This window comes from Ochotona princeps, chromosome 17 (genome assembly GCF_030435755.1).
Source record: "Ochotona princeps isolate mOchPri1 chromosome 17, mOchPri1.hap1, whole genome shotgun sequence".
NCBI classification, from domain to species: Eukaryota; Metazoa; Chordata; class Mammalia; order Lagomorpha; family Ochotonidae; genus Ochotona; species Ochotona princeps.
In genome coordinates this window covers 37,549,072-37,568,999 of record NC_080848.1, presented here as the reverse complement: position 1 = coordinate 37,568,999, position 19,928 = coordinate 37,549,072, and the positions used below count along the sequence as shown (strand labels likewise).

The following is a 19,928-nucleotide window of genomic DNA, read 5'->3' as shown; positions in this document are numbered from 1 at the left end:
TCACAATACTAATGCTCTTTCTGTCCCTGGCATGATGTCGCTGGAGAAAGGAAGCTGCAGTGCACCTGTTAAGAACCCAAAGTGTGGGCTGGCACAGTAGCCTAGTGGATAAAGCCCTCGCCTAGTACATGCCAGGATCCCATATGGGTGCTAGTTCATATCCCGGGTGTTCCATTTCCCATCCAGCTCCCTGCTTGTGGCCTGGGAAAGCAGTTAAGGACAGCCCAAAGCCTTGGGACCCTGCACCTGCATGTGAGACCTAGAAGAGGCTCCTGGCTTCAGATCAGTGCATCAGGCATTGCAGCTACTTGGGGAGTGAACCAGCAGAAGGAAAAATCTTTCTGTCTCTCCTTCTCTCTGTGAATCTGCCTTTCCAATAAAAGTAAATAAATCTTTAAAAAAAAAAAAAAAAAAAGAGCCCAAAGTGTGAGCAGCCAGTAAAGCTGCTCAGTCAGGGTTGGGTCTTACTTTGAACAACACCTCACAGCGCCCCCCATAAAGCTGACACATTTGCAGAAATTTCATTCCAAAATGTCTTTCCTCCTAGGTGTGGAATTTCAAAGCTTCTGACTCTTGCAACCTTGAGCTCACGCCTTTCAGGAACTACCTTGGCAGGCAGGCAGGCTCTGCTTTCTCTGCTCCAGGGCCATCTAAACACTGGGGCCCTACGCCCAGCACAGCTGACCAGCCAAGCCATCTGGAGTATTGCCAAGATGCAGGGGCAGCCCATGGCCCTTTGCAACATGCCACGGGCTAAGCGGACTTAGAGCAGGGGTTCCCACCCATGGGCCCATGACAGAGCTGACACATAGGAGTGGCTCCGTGCCTGGGTGGAGAACGCAGGACCTCCACCAGACTCTCAGAGCTGAGCATTCCTGCTCTCCTGGATGCCAGCTCGGCATAACGACATGGGCCTATGAGACAAGTCTTCTTGCCCTAGGGGCATGGGCAAGGGCTCTGTGTGGCTGTGCCAATGCAGGCAATCCCCGTTGCCATCCTGTTGGCCTGGGAACAATCTTGACCCACACAGAGGCCCAGGATGTGGGTGGGGTGTGAATGGCACCGAGTGCAAGCCACATTTCTACCCTCTGGTGAATGAGGAGGAGGGTGCTGGCAGGGCAGGGCGTCAACAGCCAAGGCCAGGAGAGATTTCCATTGCGTGAAGTCTCCAGATCCTTCCGGATGCCCAGAGCCCTACTGTGAGCACATAATGCCAGGGCAATTGCAAGCACGCTACCCTCCACAGCCAGCACAGGGCTCAGTGAGCTGATCCTGGGCTGGAGTGAGAAGGGAGGGTTATGTTCAATGACACCTTCAGGGAAGGCTCAGAAAGAAGCAGTGATTGAGAAAAGAAGCTTCTTCCGAGATGGCCAAACCTCCAGGTTCTCCACCTTCCCCTGCCCCAACAATCCAAAAGAGCGCCCCAACCTGTCTTTTCTCCAGGGACCCCCATGCAGACAGGGGAGGCCAAGTCTACCAGGCAGACAGCAGATTCAGCCCTGGGGCTGACAAGGGGCCCAAGGCTTTTCTGAGGCCGTAGGTTTCCCTCTACCCCCAGGACACTGCCCATAGCCTGAGTCTCCTCTTCCACTTGGGCCTGGTCTCTCCCTGGGCACACTTAGCCTCTCCATGATGCCACATGACTCCGCTGGGGATTTGGATGCCTTGAGGCTTGGGGACGGGATGCCTCCTCTTCCAGTCTGACCTAAGGATTCAGAAGCAGGCAGGATGAGAGGGAGCATGAGGCACGGCGCCTGGTTAACTGGAGTGTGAATTGAGGCCAAAAGAAAAAAAGGAAAGCAAAAAGGCAAAGCTAAATACTGAGTGCACTGGCACAGCCCACAAACCTCGTGCCACATGGCTCCTCGGCTAAGTGCTTGCACAACCGGCTGTCGAGCCAGGACAGAATAAGGCTTCAGCCCCTCCATTCTCCTCTGGGATGACAACAGCCCACAGGAGAGTCTGAATGGCCCCTGCCCCCTCCCCAGTAACTGCAGGCTCCGGGGACTACAGACCACCCACTGGTGTCGAGGCTGAACTGTGACACTGGAACCTTTCTATCAGCAGAGGCAGCGCCAAAATGAGGGGTTGAGGAGGGGTGCGACTGACCCACATCTCCCCACAAGACTTTCAGGAATCTTTCACTAACTGGGGGGGGTCACCACATCAGAGCACAGTTAGTGAGGTCTAGCAGGTGGTCTTCCTGCCAGACTGGCCAGAACCTGGCATCCCACCACACCCCAAACAACCGGGCCTGGCAGTGAGCCTGTGGCACAGCAGTGAAAAAAAAAATAGGTTAATGCATCTGGGGAAAGAAGCAAGGGCAGAGCCAGCCCCAGCCCTATCTGTGCACCTGCCAGGCAGGCACTGGAGGGTGGACAGCCCCTTCACCCACACTGTCTGTGACACTGACACACTTGGTCTCATAGCACAAGCGAGGGTAATGGATCACCTGCCACCCAGAGCAGCCTATTGCCAGAACTGCCCCATCGTACCACTGTGGTGCTTGGCAGCCCCCTGTCAGCCGTGCTCTGGTTCACCAATCCTACCCAGAGGTGGCCAAGGGACCTGTAGCTTGTAGACAGGAGCAGGGACAAGCCCAGCCCAGGAGTTGCTCAGGTAGCCTCTTGGCTCTGTCAGCCACAAGCACACAGAGGGAAGAGGAACCTCCAGATGTGGAACACTGGAGGCTTAAAATCTGTCCCTTGCCTGCAGCACCTGCCAGGCACCTCCCCAAAGGGACAGGTAGGTCACCAAAAGGGCTCTGTTTGGCTAGCTCCAGGCAAGAACCTGCTGGGTCAGTTTCTTGCTCACTTTGAGGTTTTGGGGAACAGGACGGTGAGCTCAGGCCTGTCTGCTGGCCTCAGCAGAGGGGGCGGGGGCACAGGGACAGCTAGCTCCACACTGCCCAGCAGACAGCTGCCTCAGCACAGAGGGGCTCTGCTAGCGGGCCCCCGGGAATGCTCAAGGTGACACGGGGGCCAGTGTGGGGAAGCTCAAGTTGCTCCCTGCCCAGCACTTTCTAGGACTAATGTCACTCCTGGGAAGTTAAGTGTGCCCTACTGGCAGATAAAACTAAACCAGGAGCCAGCAGGCCCAGGATTGCTGTGCCTCAGCAGGTTCCAGGAAACTGTGCAGGCTGGCAGGGACGCACACAGCGTCCTCCTGTGAGCTACAGGAGGCCCGGCACGTCCCCGTCACGGCGCAGCCAAGGCCTCCCAGGTCACTACCTTTAAGCATGGGCTTAGCCCTGGGCAGCCAGGACTGTCCCCCTGTGACATTCTTATTCAGCAGTGGAATTGGTCTGTAGAGCTATCAAGAAGTTACTGCGTACCGCAGCACTGGGCCAGGCTGTTCTTCAGATGTCCAAGGCCAGGGCCCAAGGCCATCCCCAAGGCAGTCTGTCAAGCTGCAGGATGGTCAGCTCCCCTCTCTGATTTTAAGCCCAACCCAGGGGTTGGGGCTGCAGGCAGCACCAGTAGTCTGCCCTGGCACAGTCCACTCTGAGCTGCCTGCTGGGTCAGGAGTCCCCATCCCCCACTGATTGAATTGCCTGGGGTCCAGCTGGCCCAGTGCCAGCAGTCATCTGGGTGGTCCCTGAAGAGGCAGCCTCCAAGCCCCAGCACCCCAGCTATCCCCATCAGAGACTGGTGGCAGGGGCTTGATCCCTGCCAGGCACACAAAGAACCCTGCCTGGTGGGCGGTGCTCCCTGGATGCAGGGTGGCAGGGCATGGTGAAGAACACAGAGACCCCGGGGTCCTGTGCCTGGTGGGCTCACATTCCTGCCGCTGCAGCAGGCAGACCTCCCTCCTGAGTGGGGAACTGATGAAGAACAGGCAGCCAGGTTTAGCAAGGAGAACTGCTGCCAGGATTCCCAAGTTAAAGCCACTTACAAAAGACTGCATCCCATACCCCAACCTCCATCTTCAGATCCCAGGGAAGTTCGGAAGTTCAGAGGGGCCTATCTGCCCCCCTCCCTGCCCCCCTCCAAGCCTCCCACAGGCACCTTGTGACGGAGCAGCTTGCTGCGCACCCGACCCCAGAGCCGGGCACCGGTGTTGGGGGGCCGCTTGCTTGCCGACTGGTCCAGCGGATCCAGGCAGCAGCGCTCCAGGGGCTCGCACACTGCTTGTAGGCTGCAGTCGGGTTGAGGCAGGACGTCCGTCATGCCGGCCGCCCGCGGATGGGCCGCTCCCAGCGGGCTTGGGCAGCTCTGGGAGCCAGAGGGAGCTTTCTGGGCTCAGAGCCTCGCGGGTACCTCCTCCCTTCTGAGTCCCTCCCTCTCTCCCCAAGCCTACCACAGGCTTTGCCTGAGTGTGCTGGTGTGTTAGGAGCCAGGAGCCTAGCTGTGCCACCTCGGTTCCCCCTGCAGGTCCCCGGCGGGCTCTCAGGACGCCACTGCAAGCGCCAGCCACCGAAGGCAGGCAGCAAGGGAGAGCCCCGCCCCCACAGAGGAAGTGACTCAAGGGAGGCACTGGAGAGGCCCCTCCAAAAACCCCCAACCCCCTGGGGCTCTGAGCAGGCACTCCTCCACCTAAGACCCGACCCCACCACCCTCCCTCCAGTCCCTTACTCAATAAAGTTTGACAAGCAGCTGACAAACACAAGCCAGTCCCTTCCATGCTAGATCCTGATTAACTCCTTCACTGCCACACTGCTTCCCGGAGGCTTGTAGCAAAGGGCAGGTTTGGGCCCAGCCACAGAGGACCTTCAGTGGCCAGGGTCTGGCCACCATAGCAAAGGGGGTCCTGGAGGTTGCCTTCTCCTGCCCAAGGCGCCTCCCTGGAAGCCAATCTGGTGACAGGACACTTGTGTACAGGCACTCACATCCCCCCAATTTGGGGGGGCAGGAAGAGGGGGATCAGGCCATCTGGGGTGTCCTAAGACAGGAGCACAAGCCAGGGACCACAGCTGCTGGGCATCCGGTAGGATACTCTCTTCACACAGCTGCTTTTACCCATGCCCTGCACATCTCACGGAGACAGGATCACTGAGACAGGATTCCCTTGGTCAGCACTTGGGACACAAGATAGTGACCTGGACATGACCCCCCAAAGTCAGTGACCATCCTAACCCAGGGGTGAGAGTGAGCTGTTTCTCAGGAAGAATGTTTAGGGAAGAGCTGACCCCTGGCTGCCTAGAGCATTTGTGACCCAGGGGCACTGAGAGCTGCAGAACCCTGCACAGCACAGACAGGAGAGCTGGGGCTCTGGGAGGTGGAAGCTGGCCAGCAGGGCATGAAGCTGCAGCCAGAGCAACAGGCCCCCCACCACTGAGGTGCACTGAGGAGGTGAGGCGGGCTCTTGGGATTCAGTCAGAAGAGGGAAAGCTGGCTCAGGGCAGAGGGACCAGCCCTAAGCATCTGGAATGTGCCTGCAGGGCTGCTGCAGTCAGAGTATTCTGGGTTTTGCATCTGAGCCCTTGGTGAGATCTGAGAATGGCATAGCTTCCCTGTGAGCACCAAGAAGCCCTGGAGCTGCGTGGCCCAAAGCCATGGTGGCCGGGACCACAATTGGAGGTTCCCGCCCGTCAAGGACTCAGTGTGGTGGATGATCTGGTCCTGTCTTGCTTTCTGCCCAGCGGAAGTGGGACTCTCCTGCTCTGGGGAGTCCTAGCTGGGACTCACTGGGCCAGAACCAGGGTCTGGGCAACAGGAATCCATGCAGGGCAGCGCTATCTCTCCCTTGGCATCATGACCCCTGTTGTACAGAAGCTGAGCTGCCCAAAGCCACATGGATAAAGGGTGGCCGAGAGACTGTAGCAGAGCCAGTGCCCCCGGGAGGAAAGTGGAGAGGCAAGGACACACTAGTGTCCCCTCCTGACCTGTCCATTGCCTGCCTCTCCCAGGTACCTGGGTGCCACCTCCTCTTGAGGGATTGTACAGCTCGCTCACCACGGCTGGCACAAAGCTCCAGAAAAGTCTTGGCCCAGTTTTGCAGCTCTGTGTCTTTATCCCATTGGTTTCATTCAAGAGGCAGTGACAGGAGGGCCTGGCTATGCCAGCACTGGGCCAGGGGCTGAGGAGTCAGCGACAAATCCAAAGCCAGGACCTGACAAAGCTGCCAGAGACGCGAGGTGGACTCAGTCTTCCACGGGAGGTAGAGCGGCATCCTTGCACTGGCCAAAGACCAATTGCACATCTATGCATCTTGTCCAGACAGACACGGCACCTTCCTTACCCCGGAGAACAATTTCCCCGGAGAACAATTTTAGGCCCTAAGGACAGCATGAATGAAATGCCATGACTTGAGAGCAGCGTGAAGACATGTTTCACCAGAGGTAATCAGGGAAGGCTTCCTGGAGGAGGCAGGGCCTTCGGGGGCCACAGGGAAAAGTTATCCAGCCCAGCTAGGTCCAGCATTCCTCTGTCTGTCCCCCGTCAATGTGTACTCGTTGGTTGTGTAATTGCCTGGTGAGGAGCCATTCTAACTGCTCACCATGTCCACCTACTGCGGATACACAGCTTGCACTTGGCATGGGCTGGTTGCTTTCAGAACTGGCCTCTTGCTGGCTCATCAAGGTTCTGGGCCCTCCTGCCGAGTCTACAGGGTGCAGTCTCGGGGGAACAGGGTGTCCTCCCTCTGTTGGGTGTATGTGTCTAGGGGGAGGGTATAAATCCTGTTCCCAGAGCCCCACTGCTTGTCTGCCTCAGGAACCCAAGGCTCCACACTTGTCTGGGTGAGGCGAGCTCTGATTGGATACACAATGGCCAACCGGTCTCCATGGTGACATAAACGCCTTAGCAGATGGGGAGTTGGAGGCACGCCTGGAGGTGCTCATCTCCCCTTCCTCCCCACAGCCCAGACCTTCCTTTGCAGACAGCAGATTTGCCTTCTCTTCCCCACGCCTTCCTTCCTGAAATGGGTGGCCTGGGAGCAGGGTGGAGGAGGATTCGTGTAGGACAGATGTCCCCACCATGCTTTCAATAGGGGCAGTGTGAATTCTAGTCCCTGAAGCCCACTGAGCTTCTGCTTCATGTCTGCTGGATGGGCAAAGCTCAGCTACCTTGGGCACCCAGGGAAGTGATGGCACCTCTCCCCTGCCACCCAGCCACACCATCCTGCCAGGACAAGAGTCTCCCGTCTGGATCAACAGAGCCAGGCACTGAGGTCCGCCCCCTTCACCCCAGATGTCACTGCCTTTGGAATTAAAAACATTCCCCATGGATTGTCCCAGCTTCGCCCAACCCCCGCCCCCCAGCTCTGGGCCAGAGGAACAAGTGGGGCTGTCCCTAGGGGGAGTATGGGTCCTGGCTTCTGTCTGTGGTAGGGACCTGCCACCAACACAGCTGTGAGGGAGGTAAAACCAAGTTAATGTGCTTAGCAGCCCATGGGATGAGGCAGGGAAGGTCACCAGGGAGCGACATGAAGCCTGTGAAATGTGGGCAAGCAAGGCAGGGCCGTCGCAGCACTGTCGGGAGGCTGTTCCCAGCAGTTCTCCAGGCCTGCGAACCCTGGGAGGAAGCCTCGCTCTCAGAACCTTGCAATGCGCTGTCGCTTCTCTGGATTGACCTCCTTCCCCAATGGATCAACTTTCATCTGCCTGCAGCTCAGTCCAGAAGCCCATGTCCCTACCCCTGCCCTCCAGCTCACAGGACACGGTACTCTGAGCAGCCAGCTAGACCAAGGCCATAGACCCCCCCCCAGCAGGGAGGGGACAGTCCCCCATGCCCGGCAGCGAGGGGCCTGGGAGGGAAGGATGAGGTCGGGTTCCACTGAGGACACTTGTCAGCCCCAGAAGAGCACAAGACACACATGGAAGGGCAGAGGCAGAAAGCAGTCCCGGGATGGGTTCCTGCCCAAGGTCAGGATGAAAGAGAATGGAGCGGAACAGTGCCAGCCAGCCCGGGGACCAAGGGGCTGGCAGTGCCCCCGTACTCCTGCCATGTACTCTCATGTTCTTCTACACCCACTCTTAACCCAAACCTATTGACTCGAAGGGCAGGGGTCTTGAGAAACTTATCTGCCCGCCGGACAGCCCGAGTTTCCACGCCCTATGTCCAGGGCCTGCATCAGGTCCACATGTGGGAGCAAACAGCTTGCTCCATGTCACCAAGCAGCCAACGGCAGCACAGAGCCTGGCAGCCACATGGCTACTCATGTACTCATTCATTCGCCCACTCACCACAGAGGGAACAGCCACTAAGTGCCCGGCAGGGAGGCTGCTGAAGAGAGCTCAAGTCTGAGAACAAAACTGTGGCCAACACTTGCCTCCCTCTCCTACACCCCCCACTCCCCGTGCACACACAACCAGCCCCACCCCTCCACGCAGGTGAGTTAGGTGACAGCTTTCGGGGTCCTGGGTTCTGCCTGCCACCACCTGTGCATAGTCTGAGCTTCTCAAACTCAGCTCCATGTCCCATAAGCAACTATCAGTGGTTATGCAGGTGTCTGGGGTGGGGCAGGTACATCCTGGGTCTGAGATGTTCTAGGGGACTGATGAGGGGCAGAATTCGCTGCTCCAGAGACCAGGCTGCCTGAGGTCACCTGCCCTCCCCCGACCCCAGGCTTGGGCTGGGTCATGGCCAGGCTCAACACTGGTTCCCCTTACCAGCCACACTCTTCACTCTGCCTGTTGGCTCTGGGTGGATGGGAGAGGCTCAAACAGCTCAAGAGCAGGGCTGCTGCCCAACTGCCCAGCAGCACAACACGTCCCTGGCAAGCCCGAGCGATTCTCACGGTACAGAAGAAAATCCACTTAAGCCTTTGGGAACATCCTGTGTGTCCAGAACAAAACCCACCCAGGGATGGAGTGGGCAGAGCAAGCCCTGTCCTTCATGTCACCTCCTCCTCCCCAACCTGGGACACTGGTCATAGCCAGTGGTATGCCCAGGGGAACCCCAGCCCAGCCTGGGGGTAGGGGACTCGAGGGGCTTGCTCTGGGCCCACGGGGCCTCTGGCATTGTGCTAAGGAAATGAGGGCCGGCAGGAGCAGGGCTTGAGGCCACTGAGGCCCCTGAGCTCTCCCACCCGACTCTGAGCTTACGTGAAGGAAAGCCCAGGGACGCCAGGCGCCTGGCAGCCACTTTCTTGCTCTGGACTCCATTTCCACAGCTGTCAGATTGGCAGCAGGGACCAACCTGGTGATCTTAAATAAATGATTACTATCATTGTGCCGAAAACTGTCCCTCCCGTTTCTTGCCAATATTGAAATGCTGAAGTCTTCCTGCCTTTGGGATAAAAGCAGAGGGCAGGGCCTGGCATAGAAGCCTAGTGGCTAAAGTCCTCACTTTGCACGTCCAGAATCCCACATGGATGCCGGTTCTAATCCCGGCAGCTCCACTTCCCATCCAGCTCCCTGCTTGTGGCCTGGGAAAGCAGTTGAGGACAGCCCAAAGCCTTGGGACCCTGCACCTGTGTGGGAGACCTGGAGAAAGTTCCTGGCTCCTGGCTTCGGATTGGCGCAGCACCGGCAGTTGAGTTCACTTAGGGAGTGAATCATTGGACGGCAGATCTTCCTGTCTGTCTATTTGACTTTGTGATAAAAATAAATCTTTAAAAAATTAAAAAAAAATTTGACTTTCCAACAAAAGTAAATAATAAATCTTAAAAAAAAAAAAAAGGAAAAGCCAAGGGCAGAAGCCCTAGCTGAGGTGGGGATGAGGGACCTCCCTTATCCGCTGCCTCCTGCCTTCTTGGGGCTTGGTTTAGGGGTTGGGAAGAAGGCTCTCCAAGTCCTTCCAGGCAATACCCAGGTCCAGCCCCAAGTCTCCTTTCCATGGTTCAACCTTCCAGTCCGGTGCACAGATGGGGGCAGTTCTGACAGTTTTCGCAAGAGCTGCTGCTTCTCCTGACACTGGAATTTGGCCTGCATTCCCTCTTGGTGCGGGCTAAACATACGTTTTCAGGAAACTCCTGGGTCCCACGTTCTGCACCCACAGCTTGGGGCTGCCTTGTGGGTCCACCCTAGTTCTTGAGTGATGCTGGGGTGCGCTGCAAAGCCAGTGTGGTGGAGCTAACAGGAGGCTGCAGCCAGCCTTCCTACTCTAGCCCAAGGGTGAGAGGCTTAGCCTGGGTTAGTCCCCCACCCAGTACCATCACTGCTGCACTCTGAGGAGCCTAGGTTGGTCGTGGGTTTTCTCAACTGTTACAGGCTTGGAAGGAAGTTAGCAGAGCTCACCCTAGGCAACACACCCCTTACTGGTACTCACTGTGGCCCTAATGCTGGGAGCTCCCTGGCTGTTCTTCTGTTAAGTCCTTTTCTTTTTTTTTTTTTTAAAGATTTTTATTATTATTGGAAAGCCGGATATACAGAGAGGAGGAGAGACAGCGAGGAAGATCTTCCATCCGATGATTCACTCCCCAAGTGAGCTGCAATGAGCCGGTGCTGCGCCGATCCGAAGCCAGGAGCCAGGAACTTTCTCCAGGTCTCCCACACAGGTGCAGGGTCCCAAAGCTTTGGGCTGTCCTCAACTGCTTTCCCAGGCCACAAGCAGGGAGCTGGATGGGAAGTGGAGCTGCTGGGATTAGAACCGGCGCTCATATGGGATTCCGGGGCATTGAGGGTGAGGACTGTTAGCCGCTAGGCCATGCTGCCAGGCCCATTAAGCCCTTTTCTTAACTTTCAGGGTGAGGCCCCATTGGGAGGATGAAAGAACTCCCGCAAGGCGATGAGCGACTTACTGAGCCCTGCAATGCGTGCTGCTTGCACTTGCATGGGCTCCTGGAATGCCCGCAGACTTGGCAGTATGTACCCAGGAGGTGGCCTGTGCCCAGCCAGCTGGAATCACACTTTGGTCTTCTGCCTGAGCCTGGAATGGAGGTGGTGGGGTGTGATCAGTCTGGAGTTGAGAGGACAGTGTCCCTTCTTCAAGTGTGGGGACAGGCTGACGATGAGGGCCCAGTGGCTGGTCCTCTCTGGGTCAGCTCAGAGGTGGGCCTGGGAGAGGGGCTGCCAAGCCTGCTGAGGCGGTACTGCACGCCAGGAGAGTGGCAAAGCACTCAGGCCTGCACCTGCTTTCTGTCTCTATGACACACTGGCCAGAATCCAGGCACACGAAGAGATGAGGGTGGTAGGGTAACGGTCTGTGCTGGGCATCTGGACAGCAGGATGGGTACTCTGCTGGGATCCAGCCTTGGGCCTTTGTCCACCGAGGATAAGTGCTCTGCTGCTCTGCTGTCTGCTCTCCAAGCACCAGAGGCATTCACACTTCCCTGGAAGAGTGGCAGCAGGTGGGGTGCTGGACTACAGCAACTGGGGTCAGAGAGGTCTGGGCAAGAGGTAGTGTCCTACACATGGAACAGAACTGGGCCCTGTGTCTCTCAGACCAGCATGGTGGAGGTAGCACAGGGCACAGCCTGGTACAACCGGACATAGGCAGTAGGATACACACACCGTCAGCTCCACCAGCAGGCACTAGCCCTGGATATCTGTCTCCAACCCAGGCTAGGGAGGGGCAGGGGCTGGTTTGCCAGATTCCTGGGGCAGGTCGCTTCCTGGGGCTACAGAGTGTGTCAGATGGGGCTTGGGGACCATGGTAGTGAAAGGGAAAAGCCCACCCGCTCTCTGACCCCTGACTGAATGGCCAAGGACCCGGCTGTGGTCAGCGCAACCCACCAACAGGGGCCCTGAAAGATGAATGGGAGAAGATGAAGGTGTCAGTGTGCTGTATGAATGGGCTTTGTTGTGCACCTGGGCAGGGCCCCACCTGTGACAAACCAAATGAGCCAGAGCTGGAAGGGGCTCTAGGTCACCCAGGCCAACAGGACCAGGGCGAGGCTCCCAGGACAATAAAGCTGGCCCTGTGCAACCCTCAGGCAGAGTTAAATGGGGACAACAGACCCCCCCTTGGGGACCAGAAGGAAGGCACAGGGGTTGGAGCCCCTGGCTCCTGCCCTAGCAGGCCCCTGACCTACACTCTGTGCTTGCTCACGCACTGCAGAGTAATTGAAACCAGATGCCACTCCCTAGCTGCTGACAAAGGCACCTTGTTGCTGGGTTCTTCACTTGCTCTGGGCCTGACCAGGCCAGGCCGAAAGCTGCTTCAAAGTTGGGGAGAACCCAGGGCTGCTTTGCCATAGGCTCTGGGAGGGTCCCAATCCGTACCTCCCTGCCCATCCACCCTGAGGTTCATTCATCAAAGCCGAGCCTGACTCCCTCAGCTTTGGAAAACAGCTGCAGCCTCAGCTAGTCAGGGGCACATGGAGGTGATGAACTTGGGGAGTGAAGGGATGCTTATCAAGGGACACCTGGAACCCCTGCAGGAGCCTGTTTCTCCTCCAGCCTTCAGGAGAGCCCGTATGACAAGAGGGCAAACCAAGGCTCAGAGAGTACAGCAATCACCCTCTGCTCTTAATTAATGAGGACAGTCAGACATGAGATTCCTCGTCCCCCAAACTGGTCTGGCTTCAAAGCCCCTTTGATGCTGGCTGCTCTACAGAACTGGGTGGTGAGGGCTGTCCTGCCATCTAGCAGGTGCTCAGCACCCAGGATGGAAGCAAGGCTGGTCAAAGTCCAGATGGGTGGGCCACGGCTCTGTCTCGCCCTCCCAGGAATGGGAAGAACAGCCCTCTCCCCCAACCCAGGCTGAACAGAGTCAGAAGCTCCAAGAGGTCAAACAACTGGACTCCTGACTTAAGCTCAGGCCAGCAGCGTAAGGATCCCTGCATCCCACATGCCCCACAGCTGAAAAACTGACAGGCTGAGGGGAGCCAAGGAACCAGGGAGTGTTCCTTTGGCAGGGGTGGCTCAGCTATACACAGCTCACAGTGACTGGCGGAGCACGGGGTCCTGCTCTCCTGGGACATCTGCGAGGAATGAGGGAGAGAGACCGTGAAACCTCCCTCTTTGGAGATGAGGCTCCGGGTTTCCTCTAAAAGTAAGAAGGGCTAAGGTGGAGACAACCAAACGTCTGTTGGTGGATGAACAAATGAGCAAGACGCGGCCCCCTGAATACCAAGAGTGTCACTTGGGCTCCAAGCAGATGACATACACCCTGCAATACAGCCCTTGTAGATCAGGGATACCTAGGCCCGGGGAATAGCACCCAGAAGCTTACTGACATGAGGTTGCTAGAGAGGCCAAATACAGACAGAAAACAGGACGCAGTCGGCTGTGGATGGGGCTTGGCGGGGTGGGGTAAGAGTTCCTGTTTCATGGGTACAAAACTTCATTTGGATGAAGGGTAGTGGTGATGGATGCCCTACACTAAATGGTGCCCCATGTTCCTGGGCTATACACCGAGACATTTTAAATAGAGTAAATTCATGTTACAGATACTGTAGCCCAGCTAGAGCAAGGAAAAAATGGGCCTGGTGGAAGGGCACTGGCCTTCATAACCCAAGTGTCATACATGATAGCTCTGATTTCTCATGAGCTACCCAGCAGCCGGTAGAGAACATCAAGGATGCTACCCACCCCTTCCCACCTCAGACAGGCCCCAACTTAGGAAAAAACCTGAATTTTGCAGCCAGGGCTGAGGGTTACTTGGGCCCCCAGGCATCAGTTCAGCCTGACTTCCTTCTTGGCCTGTTACCTGGAAGGGTGCCAGGAGACACGGCACTGACAGGCTGCTGGGAAAGCACAGCTGCCCCCCTTGCACAAAGGGAGCAGAGGTGAAGAGGCCACTCCAGGCCTGTGGCCGTGCTGCTCACTGGGATGGGGAGCAGCAGGGAGAAGAGGGGCAAGGGTACTGAGCAGCTGCCCCTGGACAGTCCCTCTCCAGGCAGGAGTCAAACTGTAGGGTTCCCAAGGGACAGTCTCCCTCTCTGGCCCAGTCCCCACACACCCCCCCAAGATGGACTAGGCCCTGGGAATATGCTAATTAGCTGGTGGGCAGATCCCAGTTGGGGACAGCACATCTGGAGCCTGGAGCAGTGTGGTTGGAAATAGACTAGAATAAACATGCCAGAGTCCCCTGGGCCGGGGAGCCAGTGCAGACAAAGGCAGCTTGGGGTGGGGGTGGTGGAGGACCTCCTGGCTGAGCTGGTCCTGAGCAGGAGGCAGAGAGTTGGGGTGGGGGCCTGGATGAAGAACGAAGAGGCACTGGAAAGAAACAGGGGATGGAATGGACCACGCAGGTGGGATCATCCACTAGCTTTACTGTGACAAAGGACAGCCCAACATCCATGCCCACCTTTGTAGAGCACCTTTGTTTGCTCAACTGCCCCACAGTTGACCACACGACCAATCCGGGCACGGGGTCTCTGCGTCTGGAGCCCCTGCTCTACCACTAATGAGCTGTGTGACCGTGGCTCTGTCACTCAGCCTTTGTGGTCCCGGTGTGCCTCTCTCCAGCACCAGGACTGGAATAAACACCCTCCAGAGGCCCTGTTGGCCTAACCCTTTACGATTTAGTCACCCCCTCACCTGCTTCCCACTTCTGCCACTCCCCCACTCCAGCTTAGAGTGCCACCCAATGCCTTCATTTCTAGGGACACTCGCCCCACATTCCGGCCTCCTTGCCTTTGGCCCCACGGGTCAGGTCCCCAGGGAGCCCACACTAGTGGTTTTGAGCTGATGCTGAGCCTGCCCACCTTGCTGGAACACAGAGCTGAAAATGGCAATTACTATGTGGGCCACGGCAGGAGAACTGACTCCCATGCTGTATACAAAGTGCTTTGGACAATGCATCACGGAGGCAGCGCTAACGACCAGTCAGCCCCCACCCCGGCCTAAAAAGGGAAGGGTGTTGATAATGCCACATGAAAATGGAAAACTACAAGCTGCATGCCGTGAGCAAAGCTATGTTAACATTTACATACCGGGGCACCGGAAAAGGCGCATGGTCAAAGGGCTGTTCTTGAGCGGTGCTTGGGATTGTGTTCCAAACCTCTGTTGCTACTACGACTGCAGCGTTCTCTGCTATAAACACTGCACACCCAGCGCTCCCACAGTTCTCTCAATGCACCCCCAGCCCCAAAGCCTCTAACCCCAGCCCAGGGTGACTTTTCTCTTTGAGTTCCTGCCGCCCACGTCCCCACCTTGTGGTACTGCAGCATCTACAGGTGGGGTCTGGAGGCACAAGGCCAGGTTCAAGCGCTGGCTCTCCTGTCCCTCTCTGTGAGGTCCTGGGCAGGTTATTCAACCCCTTAGTGTCCAGCTCTTTCTTTTAGAACTGCTAACAGCACCCTGCTCCAGGTACACCAAAGACATGCCTGTGGTAACAGCTGGGAGCTCTTGCCATGATGTTGGGTTCTAGCGCCTCCCTCATGGTACCAGCATCTGGAGGTGTGGTGTTCACAGACTCTCCTGCCTTCCCATTCTGACAGGAGCTCCTCCAGATTGGGAACCAGCCTCATGCTGGGGAAAACACTTGGACCAGGCCTGCCCCAGGTGCACCAGGCAGGGCTGTGTGTGCATCATCAGCCTTAGGTCACCCCCTTTCCATAGAAAACAGGATCCCAGTGTGGACGCCTCTCCAGGCCCACCAGCCAGGTCAAGGCAGTCGGCTCAAGTTGGGAGACTGTAGAGGAAAGCCTGCAGAGAGGAGGGCTTGGTCTTTCCTGCCTGGAGTAGAGTCCTGTGCTGCTGTGTGGGCTGAATGGAAGGGGGCTCAGAGGGAAGGGGCCCCGGGTAGGCAGCTCATCCTTCCCTGCTCTCCTCCAGGACCCCTGAACATCCCCACCCCAGGGCACCTTCAGCTCCAACCCAGTGCCAGCTCCCATCCTTGGCTGTGTGGCAAGAGGAAGATATGAGCAGGTGGTACAAATGGAGTGTCTTGTGCCCTAGACACCTGGCCGTGTGGAAAGGTTCAGTGCCATTCCCCACCTGGCCTGACCTGGCCATGCTCGGGAGCAACACATTCACTGTGGGGACACCCCCCTCCCCTCCCTGATGCACATGGCTGCACATAAGGACACTTCAAAGGCCTGCAGAGGCCCCCGCAGGCCCCGGGTGGCTGGCAGCAGGAAGGTTTGTGTTTGGTACTGACTTCCAGGCACTGAGCATTCCTCGAAGCTTAAACACGGAAACATTTTCCTCAGACGGTGCTTTCTGCTCTGCCAAACACAACCTGGCTTTCCCCCTCCCCCACGCCTCCATCTGCTCCAGTCTCCAGGACTTCATGATGGATGGCGTGTTTCCCCTGCAGGCATGCAGCTAAGCCAGGAGGAGGAGGTTGACTCTGACCAAGTCCATATGGGGGAGTGCGGCCTTTGGACCCTGGGATCTGAGTGCTGGGGTACTTGGGGTCCAAGGTGGCCCCTAACACCCCCAATGGTCCAGGGGCTGTGGCAGCCAGTCACGTCTCTCTTTTGGGTATCTCCTGGGGCTAGACCTGGCTCCCATCCACTGAGCACAGAAGAGAGCTCCCTCTATCTCACCAGCCACCACTTTCTAAATAATGAAGGACTGGCTTGTGGTTGCCTAGCAACCCTGTTTCCCTGGTGATAGGGCTGAAGAGCAGGGTGCAGGTCCCACAGCTCCAGGAGCGGATGTGTTCAGAAACACAGGCCAGCAGAGGGGGCCGGTGGCCAGGTCCCCACCAAACGGTGCCGTGCCCTGTCCGAATCCTGGAGGCCCCTGCTTCCAGCTTCCCACTTGGAAAGCAGCAGTGATGGCTCAAGTACACCCACAGGACAACCCGGATGGAGCTTTGGCTCCTGGCTGTGGCCCAGTGCTGACTGTTATGGGCATGTGGGGAGTGAACTGGCAGAAGGGAGCTTTCCCTTTCTCTGCCTGTGTCTCTCAAATAAATTTACAAGCAACCACAACAGTGGAGCCTGAGACATGTAGGAAGTAGTGGGATACGTACACAGGTCCCCATGCCACAAAGAACTCTCCACTGGAAGCCAGAAATCAAGCTGCAACCTCAGAAGCATCTGACAACACCCACTTCCTCTGGAAAAGCTGGCTCCCTGCAGCAGACAGGACTGCTCCAGCCTGTACCCAGTCCCATCTGGGTCCACTGCTAAGAAGCCTGAGCACTTACCGGCCCGTGGGCAGGTCAGAAGCTGCTGCCTTTGAACCCAGGATCCCACAGTCTGCTCTTGGCACAAGCACAAAACCCCACAAGATGTCAGCCAGGAGCATGGAGGAAGGCCCCATGCTGAATGTCAACCCCATTCCCTACTCAAGCTGGACTCTCCACAGGTAGATGAACAGCAGCCAGCTTCAAAACCCAAAGTTCCAGAGACACAGGCCGAAAGCAGTGCCTTTTTGCTACAGACACTCCCATCTATAGGGCACCAAGAAACATAACCCAAGGACCCAAGGACCCACCTTCACTGATGCTCAGAGAACCCACCCCAAGCCAGAGCCTGCCGGCTCAGGGACGTACAGGCCCAAGGGCCCCAGTAAGCCAGCCACAACCCAAGAGTCTAAGCAGTGGGTGCCTTGTATCCCGTGCTGCTGGCAGACACCGCTCATCCAACACCACACTCTTTCTTCCTATTCACACACACAGCCTCCTTCACATGGCTTCCCAACATCGCTCCAGGAACAGCCAACCAGCCACCTGATGCTGGAACATGACAAAAAAGGCAACTGCTATCTCTCTGGTCCAGCTTGTGCAAGTAGGATTGAGCCACTTGAGCCAGGTGAAGAAGCTGGCGGAAGTACACCCACGTGGGCTCCTGGGGTAAAATGAGAAGTCACTTGCAGCCTGAGGAGAGCCACCCCAGCTTTGAGCCACCGTCTCAGAAGTCCAGGCTCTCCTGGGTGCCCTGGGTGCTCACCTGGATCTGCCCTTTGCCCATGATCTTGTCCACGATCTCATTGTTGTCCTTGTTGACCTTGGTCTTGTCGTAACACTTTTCATAGCACAGGATCCGTAGGGACTGAGAGCCCTCCAACTCGATCTCAAACTCCTGGGGAGACATGGCGGGGGCGGGGGAGTTAGAGCTTGAGAAGCTGGGAGACCTGGCTTCCTGGCAGATGTGGCCCCCCGCACAAGTGTGGAGCACATCCTGGCTTTCTGAAGTTCCCAGAGGAGCCCCCATCCCGAAAGCACAATCTGGAGGGTGCTGAACAGGACACCAGGGCCTGAATCTCCTGGGCACCAACACTGGGCCAACAGGCTGGGCAGGCAGAACACGAGCAGTCAGGTAGACAGGTATGCTCCACAACAGTGGGGTGCCTGAGCCCCTCTCCACTCACCTCGTCCCACTTTGGCTCTGTCGTGTCCCGAAACACCCTGGTTTTGGCTTTGCTGACAAAATAGCCAAAGGAGTCCACCTCCAGGGTACAGTACAGATCTGCAGGAGGAGGGCAGATAAACACCAAGTGAGGCTCCCGAGGAATACACAGCGGGAGGCTGGGGACAATGCACAATCCAGGTGCACCCTGGACTAGTTATCTCTGCTGTTTGGCCTTTGCTGTGTCTCTTCTTCCAAGCAGGAACACGCCAGCTTCCCTCACTCTCAGGTGTATCGCCTGCGACTCGGGCATATAGCAGGCACACAGTAGGTCCAACGATGGCAGAAGCATGGTGAACACTCACTACCCTCTCTCCCAGGTGAGGCAAACATGGGACTGGGGTTTTGCTCCCTGGCCTTGGGGCTGAAATTCCCTCCTCTACCCTGGGACACGTGGCTGGGAGTCACTCTGTGGTCCATACATTCCCTCCAGGGCTCAGATCTTGGTGCTCCTGCTGCGGCAGTGGCCAAGGTCAGTGTCAGTGTGTTGGTGGCCATGCAGGGATGGAGATGAGGAACCACAGCTACCCTCTGTGGCAGGAAGGAAGGTGTCCACATGTTGAAGGGCATGATGGGGCGGTTTGGTCAACCACAGCAGATATTGAGTGGGGCGTAGAACATGCTGGAACAGGCTGCAGAGAATCAGGGGACAGACTGTGCAGCTGAGACAGAGGGGGCAGGAAGTGCCAATGTCACTGGCTGATTTTGGTAGGGGTAAGCCCTCTGCCAGATTAGGAGAGGGCTCCTGGGGTCAAGGTGAGGGTTGTGCAGCCAGACTGACTGAGTTCAAATCCCCAGCCCACAAAACTTGCCTAATATCTCCCCTGGGGCCTCTGGTCTGTAATTCAGGGGCAGCTTAGATGCTGAGTGAGGAGGACCTGGTCAAACTTTCAGAAGCTCAAAGGGGAGGTTCCGGGGCTTGGGAAAAAGGGAACCTGGTTCCTGCCTTCAGAGTGCTCCCAGCAGGGGCAGAAGATGATGAGGTACAACGCTGCATGGTAGATGCAGGGCCATGGCTCGCCCAAGTGGAGCGGGGACACAGTATGGGGAGGCCAGCTCACCCTGGTACCCCAGCGGGCCTCACGGTAATAGAATCTCCAAGAGGGAGGGTCCTTGCCAGGGAGGACATGAAGCATGACACCTGTTATAAACAGCAGGCAGGGGAGGAGCTGTGAGCCCTGGGTTCCTCTTGGTCCTGTGTCATATGAAGACTTTCCACCCCTCTGACGCGGTTTGGTCTGTTTATCCAGCAAATGGGTAGGAAGCAACCTTAGCTATCCAGCTCACAGATCCCTATGCAGGCAGTGGACGGCCCTGTGGCACAGCGAGTGAATCTGTCCTTCGTGATGCCGGCACTCCATCGTATCAGAGGTTCAAATTCCGGCTGCTCCATTTCCTCTCTAACTTTCTGCTAATAAGCCTGGGAAGGTGACAGAAGATGGTTCAAGTCTGTGGGTCCCTGTCACCCACGAAGGAGACCAGGATGGAATTCTTAGCATTTGGCTTCAGCCCAGCTCAGACCTGGCTATTGTAGCCGTTTGGATGTAAACCAGTGGATGGAAGATCTCTCTGCCACTCTGCCTTTCAAACAAACATATGAATCTTCAAAAAAAAAAATTCCTATGCAGATAAGAAGTATTATATTCTGTGAATATACTGACAACAGATTGAGTACTACTGAATCCACTACAGGGCTGGCAAGCTATAGACCAGAGACCCCAATAGAGAAGAAAAAGCACCGTGTGTGGCAGGGTGCTGGCACCATCCACAGCCATGTTGAGGGCCACTCTGATGTTGCACTAACTGTGACAGCTTTTATGGGGATGAGAGAGATCAAGAAGTCCTCCAAGGCC

General features: G+C 56.9%; 1 protein-coding gene across 5 annotated transcripts in view; it reads right to left on the bottom strand.

The window, feature by feature from the left end:
• Positions 1-19,928, bottom strand: part of ABR (ABR activator of RhoGEF and GTPase) — a 176,369-nt gene that overhangs the window by 16,711 nt on the left and 139,730 nt on the right. For 4 of the 5 annotated variants that reach the window (XM_058676101.1, XM_058676102.1, XM_004593942.2 and 1 more), the window contains 2 exons: positions 18,038-18,135; positions 17,617-17,748 (listed from right to left, as the gene is read on the bottom strand). In XM_058676101.1, the coding sequence (XP_058532084.1) occupies positions 17,617-17,748; positions 18,038-18,135 (230 nt within the window). Of the gene's footprint in view, positions 1-4,007; positions 4,367-17,616; positions 17,749-18,037; positions 18,136-19,928 lie in introns of those variants that run through there. The other variant, XM_004593944.2, reaches the window with a different exon arrangement.